The sequence below is a fragment of the Pogona vitticeps genome, chromosome 1 (assembly GCF_051106095.1).
Source record: "Pogona vitticeps strain Pit_001003342236 chromosome 1, PviZW2.1, whole genome shotgun sequence".
Classification (NCBI taxonomy): Eukaryota; Metazoa; Chordata; class Lepidosauria; order Squamata; family Agamidae; genus Pogona; species Pogona vitticeps.
The window spans coordinates 112,165,955-112,187,273 of NC_135783.1; the positions used below are offsets into that span (position 1 = coordinate 112,165,955).

Consider the following 21,319-nt stretch of genomic DNA (forward strand, 5'->3'; position numbering starts at 1 on the left):
ACCTCAGCCTCAGGATTCCCCCTTGTGGTGCGTTTGGGTGGCATATTCACTCTGGGGTGATTACTACAGAGTGTGTACTTATCTTTAAAGGACCTGTCTTTCTTCTCCCACTTCCAGTCACTAATATAATTCTATTTTAAGCGAAGCCTTTTCCCTTCCTTCCTTCAGATCTGCTCTGACCCTTGGCTTCTGCCTTTTCACAAGCACTCTCTACTCTTAGAGCCTTGAGCCTTCAGCAAGCCCTCTGGTCTTCAGATCCTGAGGTAAACACAAGAATTTCCTTTCAGAGTTGTTCCCTAACTTAACCAACCCCCCCCCCCCCCCCCAGAATCACATTGAAGAGAGAGCCTGAGCCCTACAGTGTCTCTGTAGAAGCCAGTTGGCTGCCTTCTCCTCATTGGATCTGTCGTTCACTCCCACCCACTCCCTCGCCTTGTATGGTGTCTAACGTGCCTCTTTCTCTCCTGGTGCTGCAGCTTGAGGCTCCTTTGCACTCTATACTGTGGGCAGAGGCAGGAGGGAGAAAAGCTTTATTCAGGCTGGGGCGGCGGCGTCCCAGCAACGGGAGGCTGAGCCTGGCTGGGGCGCTCTGACCACTCACCCCGGCCTTGCCCTCCGCCACCGCCTCGGCTGCAGCTGGGGAGTGAGTGCAATCGGAGGAGGCTTCGAACTGCCTGGTAAGGTAAGGTGCTGCTTTTTGCTTTTAAAAAACTGTTTTGGGTGGCTTTTGCAGGGTGGGTTTGGGCTGGGGGGGTTATGTTTCTGTGATGTGTTGTTTTGTTTTTTGGTGATTTTTTTGCAGTCCCAGTGTGGGGCTTGCTCAGATCATTTGTTTGTTTGTTTGTTTTTAGCCCCAGCACATTCTTATGGGGCTTGCAGTGTTTTATTTTTATTTTAGGGATTTTTTTTCTGGAACGGATTAATCGCGTTCCCATGCATTCCTATGGGAAATGGTGCTTCGACTTACGACCATTTTGAGTTACGTCCATCTTCTGGAATGGATTATGGTCGTAAATTGAGGCACCACTGTAACATGATATTGTCAGAAATAGTGGGCCTCTCACCTTATACCCATACCTGCAGGTCATTTATGAACATGTCAGAGAGGGAAAAAACAATCCCAAGAGCCCCGCGGGTTCCACTCTTTGCAAAAAAAAAAGAAAAAAAAAGACTTTGTCTTTAAATGTTTTATTTAATTCTTTTCAGCAGCTTACTCGGAATAGACATTATTTAAGAAAGTTGAGATGGAGGGTCTGTGGACCCAATTATTAATGTTTTAAAACATTTCCATTTGACAGCATGTTCTCCCACCATCATGAGCCTAAACCCTTCATACCTCCCTTCCTAAGCATATCAGTCCAGGCTCAGGAATCTATCCAAGATCTTCTGAAGTAAAAACAGATGCCAAGGAATCATTCAGATTCTCTCCAGTCTCCTTATCCTCTTTCAAATTATACTGCTTGTATAATTCCTTCATGTAACATTCTAAGAGCCTTCCTAATTTTTTTATGCTTCTAATTTTTATACTTCTGCAGATTTGTGTTCTTTTTTATTACAGTGGTGCCCCGCATGACGATAACCCATCCCGTGAAAATCACTGTTCAGTGAAATTGTCGTCATGCGAAAACCCTTTCCCCATTGGAATGAACTGAAACCCAGTTTAATGTGTTCCAATGGAGAAAATACCTCATCGTCCAGCGAAGATCACCCATAGGGAAGCCATTTTGCAAGTGCCGATCAGCTGTAAAAATGGCTGCCCTGCGAAGTATGGGTCAGGAAAACACAGGGCAGCCATTTTGCGGAGCCGAAAAAATCATTGTCTTGCGAACAAATGGTTCGCAAAGCATGGACCTAACCAACGTCCAGCGAAAACCCTCCATAGGAATGACTGTTTTGCGAATCGCTATAGCGATCACAAAAAGTCATCGTTATGCGGATTTGTCATTTAGCAGAGTTGTTGTTTAGCGAGGTGCCACTGTATTCTGTTTTAGGCAAGTTTTCTGAAGGAAGCCTTATTTTCTCTAACTGCCTTCTTGAATGATGCTTGTTAAGCATGATGATATCTTGGAATTTGTGTTATCTCTCCTAATCTGCAATACGGATTCTACCACAGCTTCTGTTATTTTGGCTTCCTTCACACTCTGCATTTGAATGTATGCTTAATTAAGTAACACATCTTTAGATATATCAAAGAAAAGTCTAACACTGTAAAGTTATTCTTCAACAAATAAAAAAAGTTGTGAATCTTTCTTTTTTAAACAGTTTGGCCAAGAAGCTTGCGAGAATATTTTCTAAACTTTAAAAAATTTCCATTGGCTTCAGCGTGATATATAACCTGCAGGCATAAACATATTTGCAAAGCACACTCACTCCTAGCCAAAAGAAAAAAGAAAAAAAGGGAACACATTGTATCTCCCTTATAAGACTCACCAATCAAATTCTCTTTTTCTTCAATAGGAAGCAGTAGTTTTTTCTGTAAGCTTAAGTTTCTTAGAGCAATTTCCAGCATTTCTAATGGAACTGCCCTGGACTCTGCAGCTTTTTCAAGCAGCTGTTTGGCCTTTTTTACATTTCCTAGTAGAAGGTAAGAGAAAAATTAGCCTTGTTTTCCCGGGGGGGGGGGGGGAGGAAATCTCTTTAAAAACAGCACCAATTTCAAAGTTGTTAGATTATATTTCCCAAAATAACTCAGCACTCTGGCAAATTACATACTCTTTGTACATACCTTTATTCTAAAGTGAAGCTGATTTAGAGCATTAAAATGCATGTGGAACTCTTTAGGTTGCTTAAGTGAAGTATGTAAACTAGAGGGCTCAGAATCACACAAACAAATTGCAGAATTTAGTTTAACAACAAATTTAGCAGTGTGCCTAAACATTTGCAAAGCCAGGTGTTCAGACACACATAAATCCTTCAGATATTAAAAAGATTGTGCATTTTTTTCAATTTACAACTTGTTAATTTAATGATCATGTAGGGAAAATCAATACTGAATACAAATCACAGACTTCAGCTTGCAACTTATTACAGGAATTTCAGTCAATTAAAAGCAAGACCTTAGACTGTTTTACATTCCCAATTTTAATACATATTTAAACAAAGTTCCCAGTTTCTAAAGCATCCACATTTCCAAGAATGGATAACCACCCATACCATGTAATAACTGGCTTGTCATCTTTCAACTGAAGCTTTAGTTGACCGTTCCCCCATGTCATTTACAGCTTAAGGCCTACTTTTGTACAATTATTTTGTAGAACAATTCCTTGGGTAGGAGGAAGATACGAGTTCTGAGAATGCAGGGTGAGGGATATATAATATTAGGCTGAATGCAAAGGAGAGTGATAAGATAGTTGTTTTAGTGCATTCAGTGTTTTTGTATCATAGTTGACTGATGCAGTTAGAACAGAACACATCCAGAAAATGTCAGTTTAAGATATTCTCATCCAAAATAGAATATAAAATGCATTTGGGATACATATGTATATGAATAACTATCTGGGAATCTCACGTATTTCTCTTAATAATAATAATAATAATAATAATAATAATAATAATAATAATAATAATAATAATAATAATAATAATAATAATAATAATAATAATAATAATAATAATAATAATAATAATATAATTGGGCACTGAAAGTTGCAAAAATTCTCTAAAGATCCTTAGGGTAATTACATACTACACAGATACTGTGTTTCCCCGAAAATAAGACAGGGTCTTATATTAATTTTTGCTCCAAAAACTCATTAGGGCTTATTTTCAGGGGATTTTTTTTCATGAACAACAATCAACGTTTAATACAGTGGTGCCCCGCATAGCGACAATAATCCGTGCAGCAAAAATCGTTGCTATACGGATTCGTCGCTATGCGGAAAAAAACCAATAGGAATGCATTAAAACCTGTTTAATGCATTCCTATGGGCAAAAAACTCACCATTATGCAAAAATCCTCCATACTGCCGCCATTTTCGCTGCCCGGTAAGTGAGAAAACCGCGCGAAAACACAGCGGGCGGCCATTTTTTTACCCGCCGGCCATTTTGGAACCGCCGATCAGCTGTTCTAAAAACATCGCTATGCGATAATTGGTAAGCAAAACAGCTTACCGATCATTGTAAAGCGATTTTTCCCTATCTAAATCATCGCAATGTGATCGCTTTTGCGATTGCAAAAACTTAATCACTAGGCGGATTCGTCGTTAAATGAAGCGCTCGTTATGCGGGGCACCACTGTACAGTCATGTCATCTTCTTCTGGTTGCTGCATAATGGTGGAGGGTGGGGTTTCACTTAACTGGGGCTTATTTTGGGGTTAGGGCTTACATTATGAGCCTCCTGAAAAATCATACTAGGGCTTATTTACAGGTTATGGCTTATTTTCAGGGAAACAGGATAGTTGTGGCGCAGTGGTTAAACCTAAAGAGCCTCATGGCGCAGTGGTTAAACCGCTGTACTGCAGCCAAAACTGTGCTCACGACCTGGGATTCAATCCCAGGTAGCCGGCTCAACGCTGACTCAGCCTTCTATCCTTCTGAGGTCGGTAAAATGAGCACCCGGCTCGCTGGGGGGGGCAATGTGTAGCCTGCATAATTAACTTCTAAACCGCCTAGAGTGTGCTTGAAGCACTATGGGGCGGTATATAAGCAGCACGCTTTGCTTTTGCTTTGCTTTATTCCTAACAAATTTCAGATGTATTTCTAAGCTCAATATCAGCATCGCATAGGGTCAGTATCCAATCATACACAGTGGTGCCCCGCATAGCGACGATAATCCATTCCAGGAAAATCATTGCTATCCGGAATCGTCGCTATACGGAACGAAAAACCCCATAGGAACGCACTAAACCCCGTTTAATGCGTTCCTATGGCGAAAAAACTCACTGCTATGCGGAAATCCTCCATCCGGCCGCCATTTTCGCTGCCCAGTAAGAGAGGAAAGGGCGCGAAAATGCTGCAGGTGGCCATTTTTTCTGGCGGCCATTTTGGAACCGCTGATCAGCTGTTTTCTAAACGCAATGCGAAAATTGGTAAGCAAAACGCTTACCGATCATCGCAATGCAATGTTTACTCATTAAAATCATTGCAATGCGATCGCTTTTGCGTTTGCAAAATCCGCATTGCTATGTGGATTCGTCGTTAAATGGGGCGCTCGCTATGTGGGGCACCACTGTACTTCTGTTAGATTCTACTACTTGTACCAGAGTCACCAACCCCTTTGCCTCATGGAATGGTTGATTCACCCTAAAATATATATCCTACAGAAGGCTGGGAAAGCTTCTGAGAGCACGTTTTTGTTACAAAGGCTTGCAACAAGAGGGAAAGGGGAAGAAGTTCCATTGATAATGGATATAGAATATTACCACTGGATCTTGGACCTGATCACAGAATATAATAACATTCATAAATCAATAGATATGTAAAAATATTTTTGGCATTCATGTCCTATACTACTTCCACAAGGCTGCGTGGATAATTACAATCCTTTCATACTAAAATTCCCATAATCCCTCACTACTGGCTACACTAAGCTAAAGGTCATGCAAGATGCAGGGCTAAAATTTTCAGATAATTACAGTGGTGCCTCGCTAGACAGTTACCCCGTGTGACAGTTTTTTCACTAGACATTGACTTTTTGCAATTGCTATAGCGATTCGCAAAACAGTAATTCCTATGGTGGAATTTCGCTGGACAATGTTTGGTCCCTGCTTTGCAAACCGATTTTCGCTAGACAACGATTTTGACAGCTCCCTCTGCGCTCGCAAAACGGGTGTTTTCGGGACCTAAGCTTTGCAAGACAGTTATTTAAACAAAGCGGCTTTCCTATGGCCGATCTTCGCTAGATTACAACGATTCTTCCCCATTGGAACGCATTAAACAGGTTTCAATGCATTCCAATAGGGAAATGCTTTTCGCTAGACAATGATTTCACTAAACAGCAATTTCAGTGGAACGGATTATCATCGTCTAGCGAGGCACCACTGTACAACAATCCAGCCCTGAGTCTATCATTCCAATAAAGGGCAGGAAACATGGTCAATCATGTAACACAATATTACATTAAAGACTGGCAAGTCACACTAAGCTTAATAGTAGGTATATTTCTACAAACCTTGTGAGAGTTCAAACTGGGCAAAAGCTATGTGGACAAAAGCAAATTTCTTGCAGTTCAACCTAGCAAGGTGGAATTGATCACGCGCTTCTTCTGGTTCTTCAATTCTGCAAAATATAGCATTGATACACACAGAGAAAAAAGATTTCCAACTTTTAAAAAAGGCAAAACAGAGGATATAAGATAAGCAAAACTTTGTATTCCACAAAGGATGGGTGGCCAATAAACATCACTACAAAAAATGCTTCCAATTCACTGCCTCTGTAACCTCTACCGCCACTCAAATTCAATTTATTAAACCTCATCAGCAAAGGCACACCTGTAAACTGCCTTCTAGATATTGCGCACAAACATATTTAAAACAACAACTAGACTGAAAGCCATAATTTCAAGATAACCCATTCCCCTCCATGCATGAATTAAAGTTTCAAAGAATAGCAATTTTGTGTCTTATCTAAAAAGAACTGGTCATTTAGCTTCAATCTGGGGACATAGCAAGAAATATGTGTTCTGGCATGTTATCCAGAAGAGTGTTATTAAAAAGCACAGACTACTAAAAGGAAGCTGGAGTAATATGGGAGCAGAAGCTTGATAATTATGTGGGCTACTTATAAAGAAAATCAGTAAACAATTGGCTTTAGTAGTTTCTGTCACATTCCAATACTCACGCTTTCAGTTCTGCAAATCTAACCAGAATGTGGGCATAACTTTCATTCTGGCTATATTTTTCAGCAGATAATGCTGCAACTGCTTGGCTGTAACGACCAATTAATCTATTCAATAAGCTGGTGTCAGTCTGAGGAGAACCCTTTTTCTCCAATTTAAGTAAAAAACTCAACCAATCTTCAGGATTATTTGCAGTCATCATGATTTGGTTAACAGTTCCAGAGTTATCTAAGAACAAAATAAAAGCATTTTTTGTAGGTTTTAAGCCCTTAAAAATGTATAGAGCAAGCCACAAATATCTCAGTGCAAGATTAATACCTAGCAAAGTTAATGGGTTAGGAGGCTTGAGTGTGCTGGGAAAGCTGAAAGCAATGCAGGTTAAATTCCATTATTAGTCTGGGCTGCTAGTCACTCAAGGTGGAAGAGTCAAAGCTCAGATACCAGACTAAGATGTATTTATCTCTTCGGTATTAAAAGTAACATCAACAGAAAAGTTACCGTATTTTTCGCTCCATAAGATGTGGGGGGGAAGTGTGTGCATCTTATGGATTGAATACTGTAAAAAAAGGGTGCAGACCGCCCAGAGCCCATGCTGCTGTACTCCTCCTCTTCTGTCGACCCCCCCGCTTCGGGTTTCTCTCATCTCTCCGCTTCTCCGTCACTAGGCCAGGACCTGAACATCAGAGGGGCGCCTGCCGCAGCCCTGGGCCACCAGCAGCAGCGGAATGCAATGTGAGGGGAAACTCGAAGTGGGGGAGCGCAACAAACTCCTTTTCTTTCTCCTCCTCCCCTCCGTAGCTTTCCTCTCTTCTACTTGTTCGTCTCTGCTTTCTTCTCGCCTTCGTCTTGCCTTTCACTTTGCCAGCCCTTCCTTCACTGACAGGGTGGTGGCAGCAACTCCTCTTCGCACTTCCCCCTTCCTTCCTCCCTCCTCTCTCTCTCTCTCTCTTCTGTTTTTCAGGATGTCCGTCAGGAACTGGCTTAGGTGGCTCTTCTGCACTCCCCAAAAATAAGGGTGTGGAGGGGAACCAGGTAATGATAAACAAGAGCAGGGAGCCCACGATTACTACTCAGGCTATGGCTCCCGTCGCCACCCAGGCCAAGGGGGAGACACTGCAGCCCAGCCCAGACAGCCAGGCGTGACTGAAGTTTTTTTTCTTGTTGTTTTCCTCCCTCTAAAATTAGGTGCATCTTATAGTCAGGTGCCTCTTATGGAGCGAAAAATACGGGTTAGTTCCAATGGTAATAAGGGAAGCTTCTGGACGGTAGCTAGTTACTAGGCGTCAGTGGCAATGGAAGGTGACTCCGACAGATGATCTTTCACAGATAATAACAGTGAAACTCAAAAGAGACACTTCTGCTAGTATTGCACAGAAGGAAATCATGGCAAAACATTTCTGAATATTTTGTACCTTGAAAAACCTATGATGAAATAATAAAAAATGAAACAAATTAAATATGAGATAATGCTAGAGGATAAGACTCCCAAATAAGAAGGGAATCAGTTAGTAAGGAACAGCAAAGTACAAGGACAAATAGCACTGTTGCTAAAGAAGCAACTAGATTAAAGCTGAAAGAGCATCTAGTGCTCAAGATACACAGAGACTATGTGTGCTACACAGTTGAAATATGGAATGTGAGAAGCATGAATTGATGTGAACTGGAGATCAAACAAGAAATGGAATGCTTAAATACTGCACTATTTGGTGTGAGAAAAGTAAAGTGGACAAGAATAAAATGGACATTCTCAGTCATATAATTATAGTATTTTACTCTGGAAATGATAAAAATCAGAAAAAGTATTGTCTATCTAATACTGAGGCAAGAGGTAGCACAAGCAATTAGGGGCTACATGCAAGGTCTGACCAAATAATACCAATCAGACTTCTTGGAAAACTTATCAACATAACCATCATTTAAGTCTGTAGCAACTACAGTATAGGTGCTAAAAAGGAAGACAATGAAAGCTTTTATGAAAGCGTCCAAAACGAAGATGATCACACACCAAAACAAGATGTGCTGATAAGTATTGTAGGTTGAAACCAGAGATATTATCAAGGAAGAATACATAAAAGCTATTCCCAGAGTAAGAGAATAAAATAAAATTCTAGGTTGACGGTTGAGGTTAATTATAACCTCAGCCGTCGATCTAGTAAAAAACTCAAGTACTTTTAATAATTGTTAATTATAGAAGGAATTAATGGTGATGTAAAGCAAGGTGTAAAAATGTCCCATGTCAAAAGGAGGGTTTCTGCATGCATAATCAAATATGCTCATAATCAACATACATTTTCCACTAAAATGTTAGCTAACATAAGACATTTTGCTACAAATGCACAATAAATTTATTTAAAGGACAAATGTGAATTACAATTATAATTTTTATTATGCAATTAACATTAACTTAGTTCAGAAGTTATCATTAACGACATACCTGTTGTATCAGCTGATACCTTATTAAGTTCATCTGTAATATTTTCCTCATTTTTATATTTGCTTTTTAGATTTCTAACTCTACTCATAATAGAAGCAACAAACAGTCCCTTTTCACTTAAATCTTCTTCCTGCATTTCTAGGAGGGAAAGTCAAAATTAGATACAAAAATATTTCCAGAGACATGAATGTATAGCTAGTGGGTTTGAGAAGGAAGGAGATTCTCTTAGTACCGAGATTTTCAATTACCAACCTGAAAACAGTGATGCTTAAAACCCTAGGTTATTTCAACATAGAGTTGTTTGCTTAGAAGAATTATTGTTGCTCACCATAAATATTTAGAAACATTCATCCAAAATTAATAGGATAGGCTCATTTATGTTAAAATGTTAATGTTCACATTAAATTGGAAAAATATTAAGCATCTGATAGGCAAGACCCAATAGCTGTCCTTTCTTTTACATCCGTACATTAAACAAAATCCTTTATAAATCCCAGAGACAGCTGAGCAACTTTTTGGAGCTGTGACACAACCACTAGCAAAACAGCAAATTAACAATCGACATAAATTGCAACAGTTGTAATCTGTTAGAACCATGTAAGGCCACCCTAGAGAACTGCTGCATTTATCTCTCCTTGACCTATTCTTTAACCCCACAATAATCTGTACCTCTAGGCTAATTTTTTAAAAGTATACAAACCAGTAATCCTCAGGCTGAAAAAGTGCAGTTTTATAAAAAAGTATTTATATTAATAAAGCAAAGCTATGCATTAGCTTGCTTAGAATCCTGTTGATAGCTGGGAACACTGAATTTTCCAATTAGTGCTGGTCCTATTTTACTCTCAAGAAAATTCACTTGTGATTTTCAGATACCAAGCTAGACCAAAGTTCCTTTTATCTAAGAGGTGTTCACTCTCCCAGATGGATAGCAGTCTATCTGTACCAGAAACAGAAAAAGGGGTTGCAAAAAGTATCCTCCCTACCACTGTACTTATTTTCAGTTGTTGTTTCTACAAGTAGTACTCACAGGATATAGAACTCCATGCAGAAGTTTACTTGACACATATAATTCCAGCATCAGCTGTAAATATCACACAACATCAGACTAAAGATTTGATAGAGCCGTGAAAATTTGGTGTTTGTCTTTTGGGTAACTTTTTAAGACCATAGCATTTTAGAGGAAAACATGAATTATACTGAATTAAGTTATATTTTATTGAAATTATCTACTGTTATAGGCTTGCAAATGTTATTTAATCTGAGATTTAAAAAAAAAAACTCTTAATGCTTTTACTATTCCTGTTAGCTGTCCCAAGCCTTTCTAACATACATGGTTGGGTATCAATTAAATAATACAAGGAAATAATTTTAAGTTCAAAAGTTAATTCAAAAGACTCTTTCATACTGTAGAATATCTGTTTCCTGCTCACCTTTGAAGCTTTCAAAACAAGAAAATACTGTATCTTTCTCTTTGAAAGGCTTTCACTATGAGAAAGTATATGCAGCATTTGAGTTTTGTATTACTGTTAACTATACTGTATATTCTTGCTCAATAAAAGGCAGTATTATAAATAATAGTTTTTTCCTCTTCAGATACAACTTTTTCAAAGGAATTAAATTTTCATTCAATTGTTCATTGAAGTAAATCTAGGTTATCAGAAAGATAATTTCCAAAGTGTGAGATTTTACTACAGGTTTGGATTCCAATTTAATGGCAGAGTAGTCCAAGATCTTTTCAACTTTATGAGTAAGCCAGCAAGTTTCTGCAGTAAATCCAGCAGGTAGTTCATTTGGGGCGTGCTTATACATTATGGGCAGGCATATCCCTAAGGATGGGTGTTCATCAGCTTTACAGTTTTATATAAAAAGGGAGTGTCTGAGGCTAGATATTGCTTCATTCACCATATCTCAACATATCCACTTTTCACCGTAACTTTAAACACCTAGGATTCATCCATTGCCTTATATATTGCAGAACTGTAACAAAATATTGAGTAACTGCTAAACCTGGCATATGAAGCTGCCTCTGTTGTAAACCAGCACCTGAGCCCATAATGCACTGGATGAAAGTGAACAGGTACACCTCTGCCTTCCTTGGCAGGCAGAGTTGCTCCTGGCCAATTAAAAGGCAGACTAGTAAATAGGGATTCAACCTGTGTGGGATGGAGTTACACTCCCCTTGAAAACTCAGGTGCACAGCTTCTGGATTCCTTTATGAGACTGTATACTCAGGTCTTCGCTGTTGTCAGCAGTGTATTTCTACAATAAAAACTAGTGCACCAGCTGCACCCATTCCTCGAGTGACCTCACTCTGCTATGGTCACACACTCTGGTTACCTCCCCATTTGGATTACTGCAATGTGCACTACATTTCTTGGTCCTATTCAAAGTGCTAGTCATGACCTTTACAGCACAGGTCCAGAATATCTCAAAGTATCTCTCAGCATGACCCCCCACAAATATTAAGAACCTCACAGAACTGCCTTCTTAGTCCCACCACTTTCACAAGCACATCTAATGAAAATCTGAGATGTCTGCCTATAGAACAACCTGCCCACTGAGATCCGCCTGGCACCCTCACTGGATGGGTTTAAACAAGCATTGAAGACTTGGCTCTTCCATCAGGCTTTCCAGGAACATAAAATCTCGGCCTCCCTTTTGCCATTCTTTTTGGTCACCCTCTCTATCACCTTTTTTACCACCTTTATTGCTGTCTGTTTTAATTTATTTTTATTGTGTTTTAATATTGTTGTTTATACTGTTGTTAGCTGCCCAGAGTGGCCTGGTTGCTAGATGGTGTGGGGCACAAATTCAATAAATAATATAAATTATACAGCCTTTTCTGTGGCTGCTCTAAGACTACCTTCCTTGTGAAGCACAGCTAGCTTCTTCCCCTCTTTCTTCCACTGGCAACTGAAAACATATCTCTTTAAAGGCTTTTGAGGAGTCAGCGGGTAACTAAGATGGGGAAACCTTTCAAAATTCAATTTAACACATTTTTAAAAATTGAAATTCAGGCAGTATTACTTCACCAAGATTCAAAATTGTTGATTAATTAGAATGGATGATCATGAATGCTGTAAGGCAGACTGCATTTAAATTGCTTTCTAAAATGTTCCTCTTTATCAGATTTTTTTGTAAATCAGTGCTGAATAAAAGTTTTTTAACCATTGTTTTAAAAATTCTACTTACCTTTTCCAGTCTTTATTTCTTCCTTTAGAAACCAAGAAGTGAAAGGAAACACAAGAAATTCAGGATGCAGTCTGAAGGCACATAATAGCGCAGTCTCCTTGAAGCTTTCAGTCTGGTCAGTGCCTTGATCAGATGGAGACTACGACTTCTGTGCTCACCACCTTGAATTCTTCTAGAATGCTAGGAAAGTATATAATATAAATGATCAAGTAAGATATTTTCGCTAACCATATATATATTAGGATTTAGCAAATACAGAAAGATAGCATATCTATAGCAAAGTCTAGTATATAATGTCCCTCAATGAACCATGGGAAGACAGCCATTGTCTGAGAAGTGTTGTGACACATCCCTTCCCTACCTTTAGCAAAGGTGTGATAAAACAATGAGATACTCAGGCTTCTTCCTGAAGGAATATCAAAGGATATTCCTGAAGGAAATCCTAAGAAAGGAAGTTCAAAGGAACATCTACCAAAGTTCAAAGGGAACCTACCAATTTAAATTACTCATTTAATGCTCTTTGTGTTTTTCCTATACACCTATGGTGTATCTTTGGTTCTACATCTTTGGTTCTGTAGACTGTCTTTACAGGCATCGCTCTTGTGTCTATGGTTGTCTACTGGCCAGTAGTACACTTCATTACAAATTCTTAAGAGGAAAAGTTCTCCACACTAGAACTTCACAATACAGAATTATCAATCAGAGTCACAAGTTATCAGGAGTTATGGAATGTACCAATTATTCTCTAGTTTGGTAGTTCTTAAACTAGAAACCAGTCTATGAACTGTGGAAACAGTGTCCAGACACTGTCAGCCTTCTGAGAGGGCAAGGCATAATTGGACTACTTGATTTCCTAGCAAGGAATTCACTCAAAATTTACACTTTTCCATCAACATAATCATCTGTGGATATTTAATTCTTTATGCTGTTTATGTTTTTACTGAATAAAGTTTCAGAGCCTGCTTTAAATGTCAGCGTTTGATTAGCTTGACTCCCCAACTGTATGTCCTTTATTCATCAACAACCTCCATATACTGAATTTTGTGGGAGGATCTCTACATGCTCCTCCATGAAATGAATGCCAGTCCACACAGACTGGACAGAGAAAGCCAAAGATGACACGGCAATTCAAAGAAATATCAGAAAATGATTTTGAGCTTAAGAATATGAATAAACCACTAGATAACACTGTGAATGGATTGTGCTTTCTGAAATGAAAACACATCCTCCGGTTGTAGTTAGAGGAGACAGAAGCCACAGCTTTAGAGAGCTTTGTAGAAACCTCTTGCATAAATAAAAGTTATATGTTTGTTGGGAAAGCAGAGTCTGATTATATAAGATTACAATGCCAGCCCTAAAATACTTTGAATAGTTATTAAGAGAACACCGACTGTCCAAAATATGACACTTGAAATTCAGCACAGATCAAACTATTTTAGCTATCTCATAAGCAGCAGGGAGGTTAAGGCACTGTTCCATTTTCTTCAGTGTTCACTATCAAAAAATTTCAAAGAATAAACTACCATGATACACTGCAACAAATCAATTGTAATAAAAATGTGTAGTAAAATTGTGATTAAAATATGTGGTAATTATTTTTAAAAGATACTTACATTAAGCCTATCAAAGAAAGTATTAAGCTAGATCTATACAACCTGCAGGGACGTGGTGGCACTGCAGGTTAAACCGCAGAAGCCTCTGTGCTGCAAGGTCAGAAGACATGCAGTTGTAAGATCGAATCCACGCAACGCAGTGAGCTCCCGTCGCTTGTCCCAGCTCCCACCAACCTAGCGGTTCAAAAGCATGCAAAATGCGAGTAGATAAATAGGTACCACTATGGTGGCAAGGTAAACGGCATTCCGTGTCTAGACATGCTGGCCACGTGACCATGGAAGATTGTCTTCGGACAAAACGCTAGCTCTATGGGTTGGAAACGGAGATGAGCACCGCCCCCTAGAGTCAGCCACGACTGGACCTTTTACCTATACAACCTGCAATCCTCTAACCTAAATGCAGCCCAATGGCTTTGTGAGGTTGCTTAGGAAGGGACTAACAATCACTACTGTTTTTTATAACAGCAGGTGAGATGCTACAAAGTTCCTCTTCATCCATACATCTGTATTAAATACAGAAGTCAAGAACTATATGCACACCTGCCGATAGATCAAAGATAAAAAATAATTCATTTTAAGCTCTGGGATTTGCCAAATGCTTTTGTTGACAGGTACTGTAGTTTTAAAAGTGTGGAAGAACTTAAAATGTTAGAAAGGTCTATGTTCTGCCTGGGGGGGGCACAATAACCTTACACAATACTATGAAGAGTATCTCATCTACTAAATGAAAATGAAACAACTGACAGTGGTAATTGGAAACTCCTGTATTCACTACCCAGCAGTGATGCAAATGTATCCATAGAGCACAAAATCCTCAGCGGTTTATCTTAAATAAACCTAAACATAAGAGCAAGATTACATAAACCGAGCTAGCTACAGGCTACCCTTAATAAACAGGGATTTCCCACACTCTCGCATAAGAATTAGGAAATACAATTATAGTAACACCTAGACTCAATGCCCCAGATCTCACTCAATGGGGGCAAAGGGAAGGTTCTATTCCTTGTTATTGCAATGCAATGCAAAAACAACTGTACAGCTTCTCCCACAGGCAATCAAGCATTTTGCTCAGTTTGTTCCACTGATTAAACTGGATAGCTTTTTCAACCTTAACCACTCCCTCATCTTTAAAGCAAATCAAGCAGCTTTGACAAATAGAGACTTGCAAGTGGTTTGGAAGGAAATGTGATGTGAATTGGCATGTTTCCCGATGATGCCATGTTAGGATGCAGCAACAAAAACATATATTGCAGCATAAACATGCATGGACTAAAGCCTAGTTTGACTGGTATTTCCCTCAGCTGACAGGTTTATCAGTTTACAGCGAAGGTGTTTATCAGTTTACAGCTTTAAAAAAAGTAAAGAGAAAAGCCACAAAATGTAAATAGTAAAGTCAGTGACATTTGCTCTGCACTGTCCTCAAGACTTCTTTTCAACCGCAATAATTAAAGACATACTTCCACCATATTAAAATTTGCAATCTCATCAATACTGCACAAAGCAGAATTCACTATCATTCCTTTTTTGATATTGCAACTATCAGACTTTTTTCTGCCATCACATCAAGAGCAAGATCATCATGATACATCTTGGTTTGCAATGATCCCAGCCATGCAGAATGTGAGGAGTTTTAAAAAAACTCTGCCATCACAGCCAATGTTACCAATAGATGACAAGTTTATCATTAACCAGCTGGACTGCATATAAGAGATGGAAATGTAAAGGTACAACATGGCATTTTACAGGCTACTACCTAGACATCCCAAAGAAGAATGACAAAAGCTGATAAGTCATTTCCTATTTATTTATTTATTTATTTATTTATTTATTTATTTATTTATTTATTTATTTATTTATTTATTAGATTTCTATCCTGCCCATCTAGACCAAAGTGTACTCTGGGTGGTTAGTACATATATGTACAGGAATAGATTTGACCAACACACTGCAGCAATCACTTGAAACACTCCACTGTTATGGCCACTGGCACCATCATGGTAGAGCAGAAGTGGGGAAATGTGTGGCCCTTCAGATATTGTTGGCTCAGCTGGAAGAAATTAAACTACACCTCACATCCTCCCTAACAACTGGCTATGCTAGGTAGGGCTGATACAAGTTGTAGCTCAACAATATCTGAAAGCTGTATAAACCTAGCTACCATAATAAGACAACTGGTCAAAAATTCCATCTTCAGTGCCTATAATAAACAAGCCAAAAATAAACAGTGCCAAAAATAAACAATCAGTTTATTTATAGAATACCAATGCTAAAGAAACCACAATCCATATTAAGTGTGTCCACCAGAAAAACACACAGATTCTATATAGAGGCATCACACTCAGTGATGGACTAAAAGTCATTACGCATGTCATTCCTCACGATGTTGTTGTTTAGTCGTTAAGTTGTGTCCGACTCTTTGTGACCCCATGGACCAGAGCACACCAGGCCCTCCTGTCTTCCACTGCCTCCCGGAGTTTGGTCAAATTCATTTTGGTAGCTTCAATGACACTGTCCAACCATCTTGTCCTCTGTCGTCCCCTTCTTCTCTTGCCTTCACTCTTTCCCAACATGAGGGTCTTTTCCAGGGAGATTTCTCTTCTCATGAGATGGCCAAAGTACTGAAGCTTCAGCTTCAGGATCTGTCCTTCCAGTGACCACACAGGGTTGATTTCCTTCAGAATGGATAGTTTTGATCTCCTTGCAGTCCAAAGAACTCTCAAGAGTCTGCTCCAGCACCACAATTTAAAAGCATTAAATCTTCAGTGGTCAGCCTTCTCAGCTCTCACTCAAGATATTATTGAATATCTAGTCAAACATTACCTTAACCCACATTATTTTAAAGATGGTGACATCTCAAATTAATTGTGAGGAAAGTCAATAATAGACATAAGCCTCTTTAGCAGGTGCAAACAACTGTTCCACAGCCTACAAGCTTCCTCCTTGTGTTATTTTATGAATGGGTAAGAATAAAGGATTTCCCTTCATTCTTCCCACATTGCAATGAGTCTTTCTGAAAGCCTCTGTAGATGGCAACTGAGTCTAACACAGATAATTTATTCAAAGCTGTCAGTGCTCAGTTGATTTCCAACCAAAATCACCACTTCTGCACAGAAATTTGGTTTTCAAGAAGTTTTAATTCATGTCAACAGAGTTTGGGTAATTTTTAAAGTAGCACTGGGAGCAAAAAAAAGCAGCTCACAACATTAAAATTCATACAATTTAAAAACACAATAAGTTAAATATTAAAAGATAGATAAAACAATATGATTTAAAATTCAAATACAGTAAAAGATTAAAACATGAAAACAAAAAAGATTCAAATTATCTGTTAAAATGGGGTTCAGGGATTCAGTTATAACTGTTAAAAGCATGCCTGAAGAGAAGGGTACAGTATTTAGCTTTTTTTTTTTTTTTGAAGGATAGCAGAGAAGGGGCCATCCTGAAGGCCCTCTCCTGTGTTCTCATCAGCTGTGCTTGTGCTGGCAATGGGACCGAGGAGGGCCTCCTCTGCTGATCTTAATTGCCAAGAAGGCACATATAGGGAGATACGGTCCTTCAGGTAGACTGGACCCAAACTATATAGGACTTTATAGGTAATGACCAGCACTTTGAATTGGGCTCGGAAACAGACTGGTAGCCAGTGCAGTTCTTGTAACAGGTGCGTTATATGTGCCCTGTAGCTGGCTCCAGTCAGTAGTCTGGCTGCAGAGTTTTGCACCAGATGAAGCTTGCAAACTGTCCTCAAAGGCAGCCCCACACAGAGCGTGCTACAGAAATCCAAACGGGATGTAACTAAGGCATGTGTTACTGTGGCCAGATCTGACATCTCAAGGAATGGGCGCAGCTGGCGCACCAGTTTTAACTGTGCAAATGCATTGCTGGCCACCATCGACACCTGGGCATCCAAGCTTAGGGATGAATCCACGCTGCAGACCTGAGTTTTCAGGGGGAGTGCAACCCCATCCAGCATCCCTAGATAGTACTATGCCTATTCCCTCATCTGCATTCCAACTTGCAAGGAGCACCTCTGTCTTGTCTGGATTAAGTTTCAGTTTGTTTGCCCTCATCCAGCCCATTACTGATGTCAAGCACTGGTTTAGAGTCAAGACAGCTTCCCTGGAATTAGGTGGAAAGGACAGATAAAGAGTTGAGTGTCATCTGCATACTGGTGACACCGAACCCCAAAACTCCCAGCGGTTTCATGTAGATGTTAACAAGCACAGGTGACAAATGAGAACCCTAAGGAATGCCACGGGCCAATGGGCAGGGCATTAATGTTGTAAGCCGCCCAGAGAACTTTGAGTAGTGTGGGCAGCATATATAAGTTAAACAAACAAACAAACAAACAGGAGTCGCCCAGCACCACCTTCTGAGTTCTCCCCTTCAGGAAGGACTAGAGCCACTGTAAAACAGTGCCTCTGAGTTCCATCCCAGAGAGGCGGCCCAGAAGGATACCATGGTCAGTGGTATCAAAAGCTGCTGAGAGGTCCAGCAGAACCAACAGGGGCACACTTCCCCTGTCCAGTTCCTGGTGTAGATCATCCACCAAGGTGACCAAAGCTGTCTCTGTCCCATAGCCAGGCCTGAAACCAGATTGAAATGGGGAGACATAGTTCAAAAAACATACAAATCTCCAAACAGAGGGTTGTCCACAACCTGCAGAACAACCATAAACAGAAAAGGGACTGCGCTCACAATGTCTGATTATATCAATGATGATTTCCCAATTTAAAATAACAAAAGGAGAGTTGGGATTACCTTTGGTGCCGATAGTCATTACTTCTGGGGAAAAGAGTGTTTTATTGATTTGGATCCCATGGCAAGAGGGGATTTAAGATTGACTGATGAAAAATTATTGAGAGGGAGAGTCAATATGCTTAGTCACTTAATGGATGAAGAAAATGAAAATGAGGACTATGGAGAAGAATGAACTTTTCCAGATGTAAAATATATGCTTTGTTTCAAATAAAATCTTATTTATGTTGAAAGTTGCATGCACAAAGGACCAATATTTATCACTGAAATAAATAATTGCCTTGCTTTTGGATGTGAAGCCAATTAGTTAATATATGCAAAGTTGTTGCCCAATTATATGTCAAAAGTAGTCCTTGCCAGTCAAGAGTATAAACAAAATGTGGTTTTGAACACAAATGAAACTTTTTGCTCAAGTATTTCATAGGAGACTTGGACATAAATCAAAGGACACTAATAAAAATTAAAAATAAAGATCATGCAAGAGGGATTAAAACAAAGCCTTGCAGAAATGAACAAGACACACTTATCATCGTAGGTAACTGGAATGCTCTATGCTTTACGACTACAGCAAAGGCTTTGATTGTGTGTAGATCATGAGAAACTATGTGTTGTTTTGAAGGAAATGGGTGTGCCTCAGCACTTAATTGTCCTTATGCATAACCTGTATTGTGGATAAAAAGCTACTGTCAGGACACAATATAGAGACAGAATGGTTTCCTATAGGCAAAGGTGTCAGACAGGGGCACAATTTATTCTTATCTGTTCGGTCTGTATGCAGAACATATCCTACAGAAAGCCAAACTAGACGCCAATGAAGGACGGGTGAAAATTGGAGGAAGAAACATCAATAATTTAAGATTTGCAAGTGACACCATCTTACTAGCAAAAAGCAGCAATTACCCGAAACAACTGTTAAGTAAAAGAAGAAAGTGCCTAAGCAGGACTGCATTTGAACATTAAGACAACAAAAATCAGGACTATAGAACTATACAACTTCATGTTGAAAATGAAAAAAAAAATCAAGTACTGTAGCTAAAGATTTGTATACCTTGGCTCAATCATCAATCCAAAGGGAGACTGTAGCCAAGACATCAGAAGAAAGTACAACGAAGACATTGGAAATGATCATCAACTGTAAGGATGTATTTCACTGGAGACCAAGACCATTTATACTCCTGTATTCCTAATCACCATGGACAGTTGTAAAAGATGGACAGTCAAGAAAGCTCACAGGAAAGAAATTGTTTTGTTTGAAATGTGGTGCTGGAGGAGTTTTGTCGATACCCTGGACTGTCAGAAAGACAAACAAGTGGGTGCTAGAGCAAATCAAGCCTGAACAATCTCCGGAGGCAAAAAAGTTGAAGCTGTCCTACTTTGGGTACATCATGAAAAAACAAGATTCTCTAGAAGAGAGACAGGTTGGAAGCAGCAGAGACAGAAAAAGAGCAAATAGAGACTGACACCCTAAAGGAAGACACAGGTCTGAGTTTACAAGAGCTGAGCAGGGCTGTTGAAGACAGGACATTCTGGAGATCTCTCATTTATAAGGTCACCATAAGTTGGGAGAAACTTGATGGCACATAAAAACACAACATGAACAGGACTGTGCAATTTCCATTGAATATAAAATAAGGGTCCCCTCATTCAAACTCACTGATAAGAAAAATAGCCATAAGGTGCTTGATCTAATTCACTCCAGTGTTTGTGGTTCAATGCAATTTCAAAGTGTAGGAAGATTTACATATTTTATTATATTCAGGGCTTGAAAAATGCACTCATCCACTCATCTGTGACGAGTGAAAAATGCTGCTCAACTAGTCACAGCTCCCTCCCTGCCGGCCTCCTTCCCCTCCACCTGTCTCTCTCTCTAATCCTGCAGTCCTCCCCGCCTCCCTCCCATTGCAAAAGGAAAACTTCCCTCTTCTGCGAGAAGAGTTTGAATGACACGTAGAGATATTGCTCTGCAGGAAAATGTAGAGTAGTCCCATGCTGGAGATTCCCTGTTCCCAATTTCAACTGAACAAAGACACATCCTGGGGTGGGAGGGAACTGTGGCTCCTTAAGAGGCTGGGCGCTTTTGCTTTGTTTTATTTTTTGCTGGATAAATTCAAAAGAAAGGCATTCAAAATACAAGCTTCATGACGCCACAGGCACGCAGGTAATAAAGCAACTGCTACAGATGGCATATTAACATCCACGTCAATGTTTGATACTGTACTTTCACATGGCCAGAAACATCCTTGGAAAGTTTTGGTTAAAAGGAAGTAACTGTACTTGTATCTCATCACAAAGACCTTTTGCAACACAAGGGCAAAGAAGACATAATTCAGAAAGCCCTGGATTAATTGTATGAATTCAAAATATGTGCAAAAGGTCTGTCATCGGTGGATTTACTGAGAAAGGCAATGAACCGCCATGCGGGGTAGGTTTCCTGTTCTTCTGAAGCTCCTTAAGATTGCCTCTGTTCTACCAGTTTTTACAGTTATCTGTGAAAGGGGTTTCAGCCAGATGAATCTGATCAAAAATACATTCAGATCGTGTTTAGAGAC

At 39.5% G+C, this 21,319-nt stretch overlaps 1 protein-coding gene across 2 annotated transcripts in view; it reads right to left on the minus strand.

Moving 5' to 3' along the window:
• TTK (TTK protein kinase) overlaps nucleotides 1-21,319 on the minus strand; it is a 71,137-nt gene that overhangs the window by 43,151 nt on the left and 6,667 nt on the right. For both annotated transcript variants that reach the window (XM_072999284.2, XM_072999290.2), the window contains exons 2-6: nucleotides 12,403-12,582; nucleotides 9,211-9,348; nucleotides 6,779-7,004; nucleotides 6,111-6,217; nucleotides 2,431-2,574 (exon numbers count right to left, since the gene is read on the minus strand). In XM_072999284.2, the coding sequence (XP_072855385.2) occupies nucleotides 2,431-2,574; nucleotides 6,111-6,217; nucleotides 6,779-7,004; nucleotides 9,211-9,346 (613 nt within the window). In that variant the 5' untranslated portion in view covers nucleotides 9,347-9,348; nucleotides 12,403-12,582. The remainder of the gene's footprint in view (nucleotides 1-2,430; nucleotides 2,575-6,110; nucleotides 6,218-6,778; nucleotides 7,005-9,210; nucleotides 9,349-12,402; nucleotides 12,583-21,319) is intronic.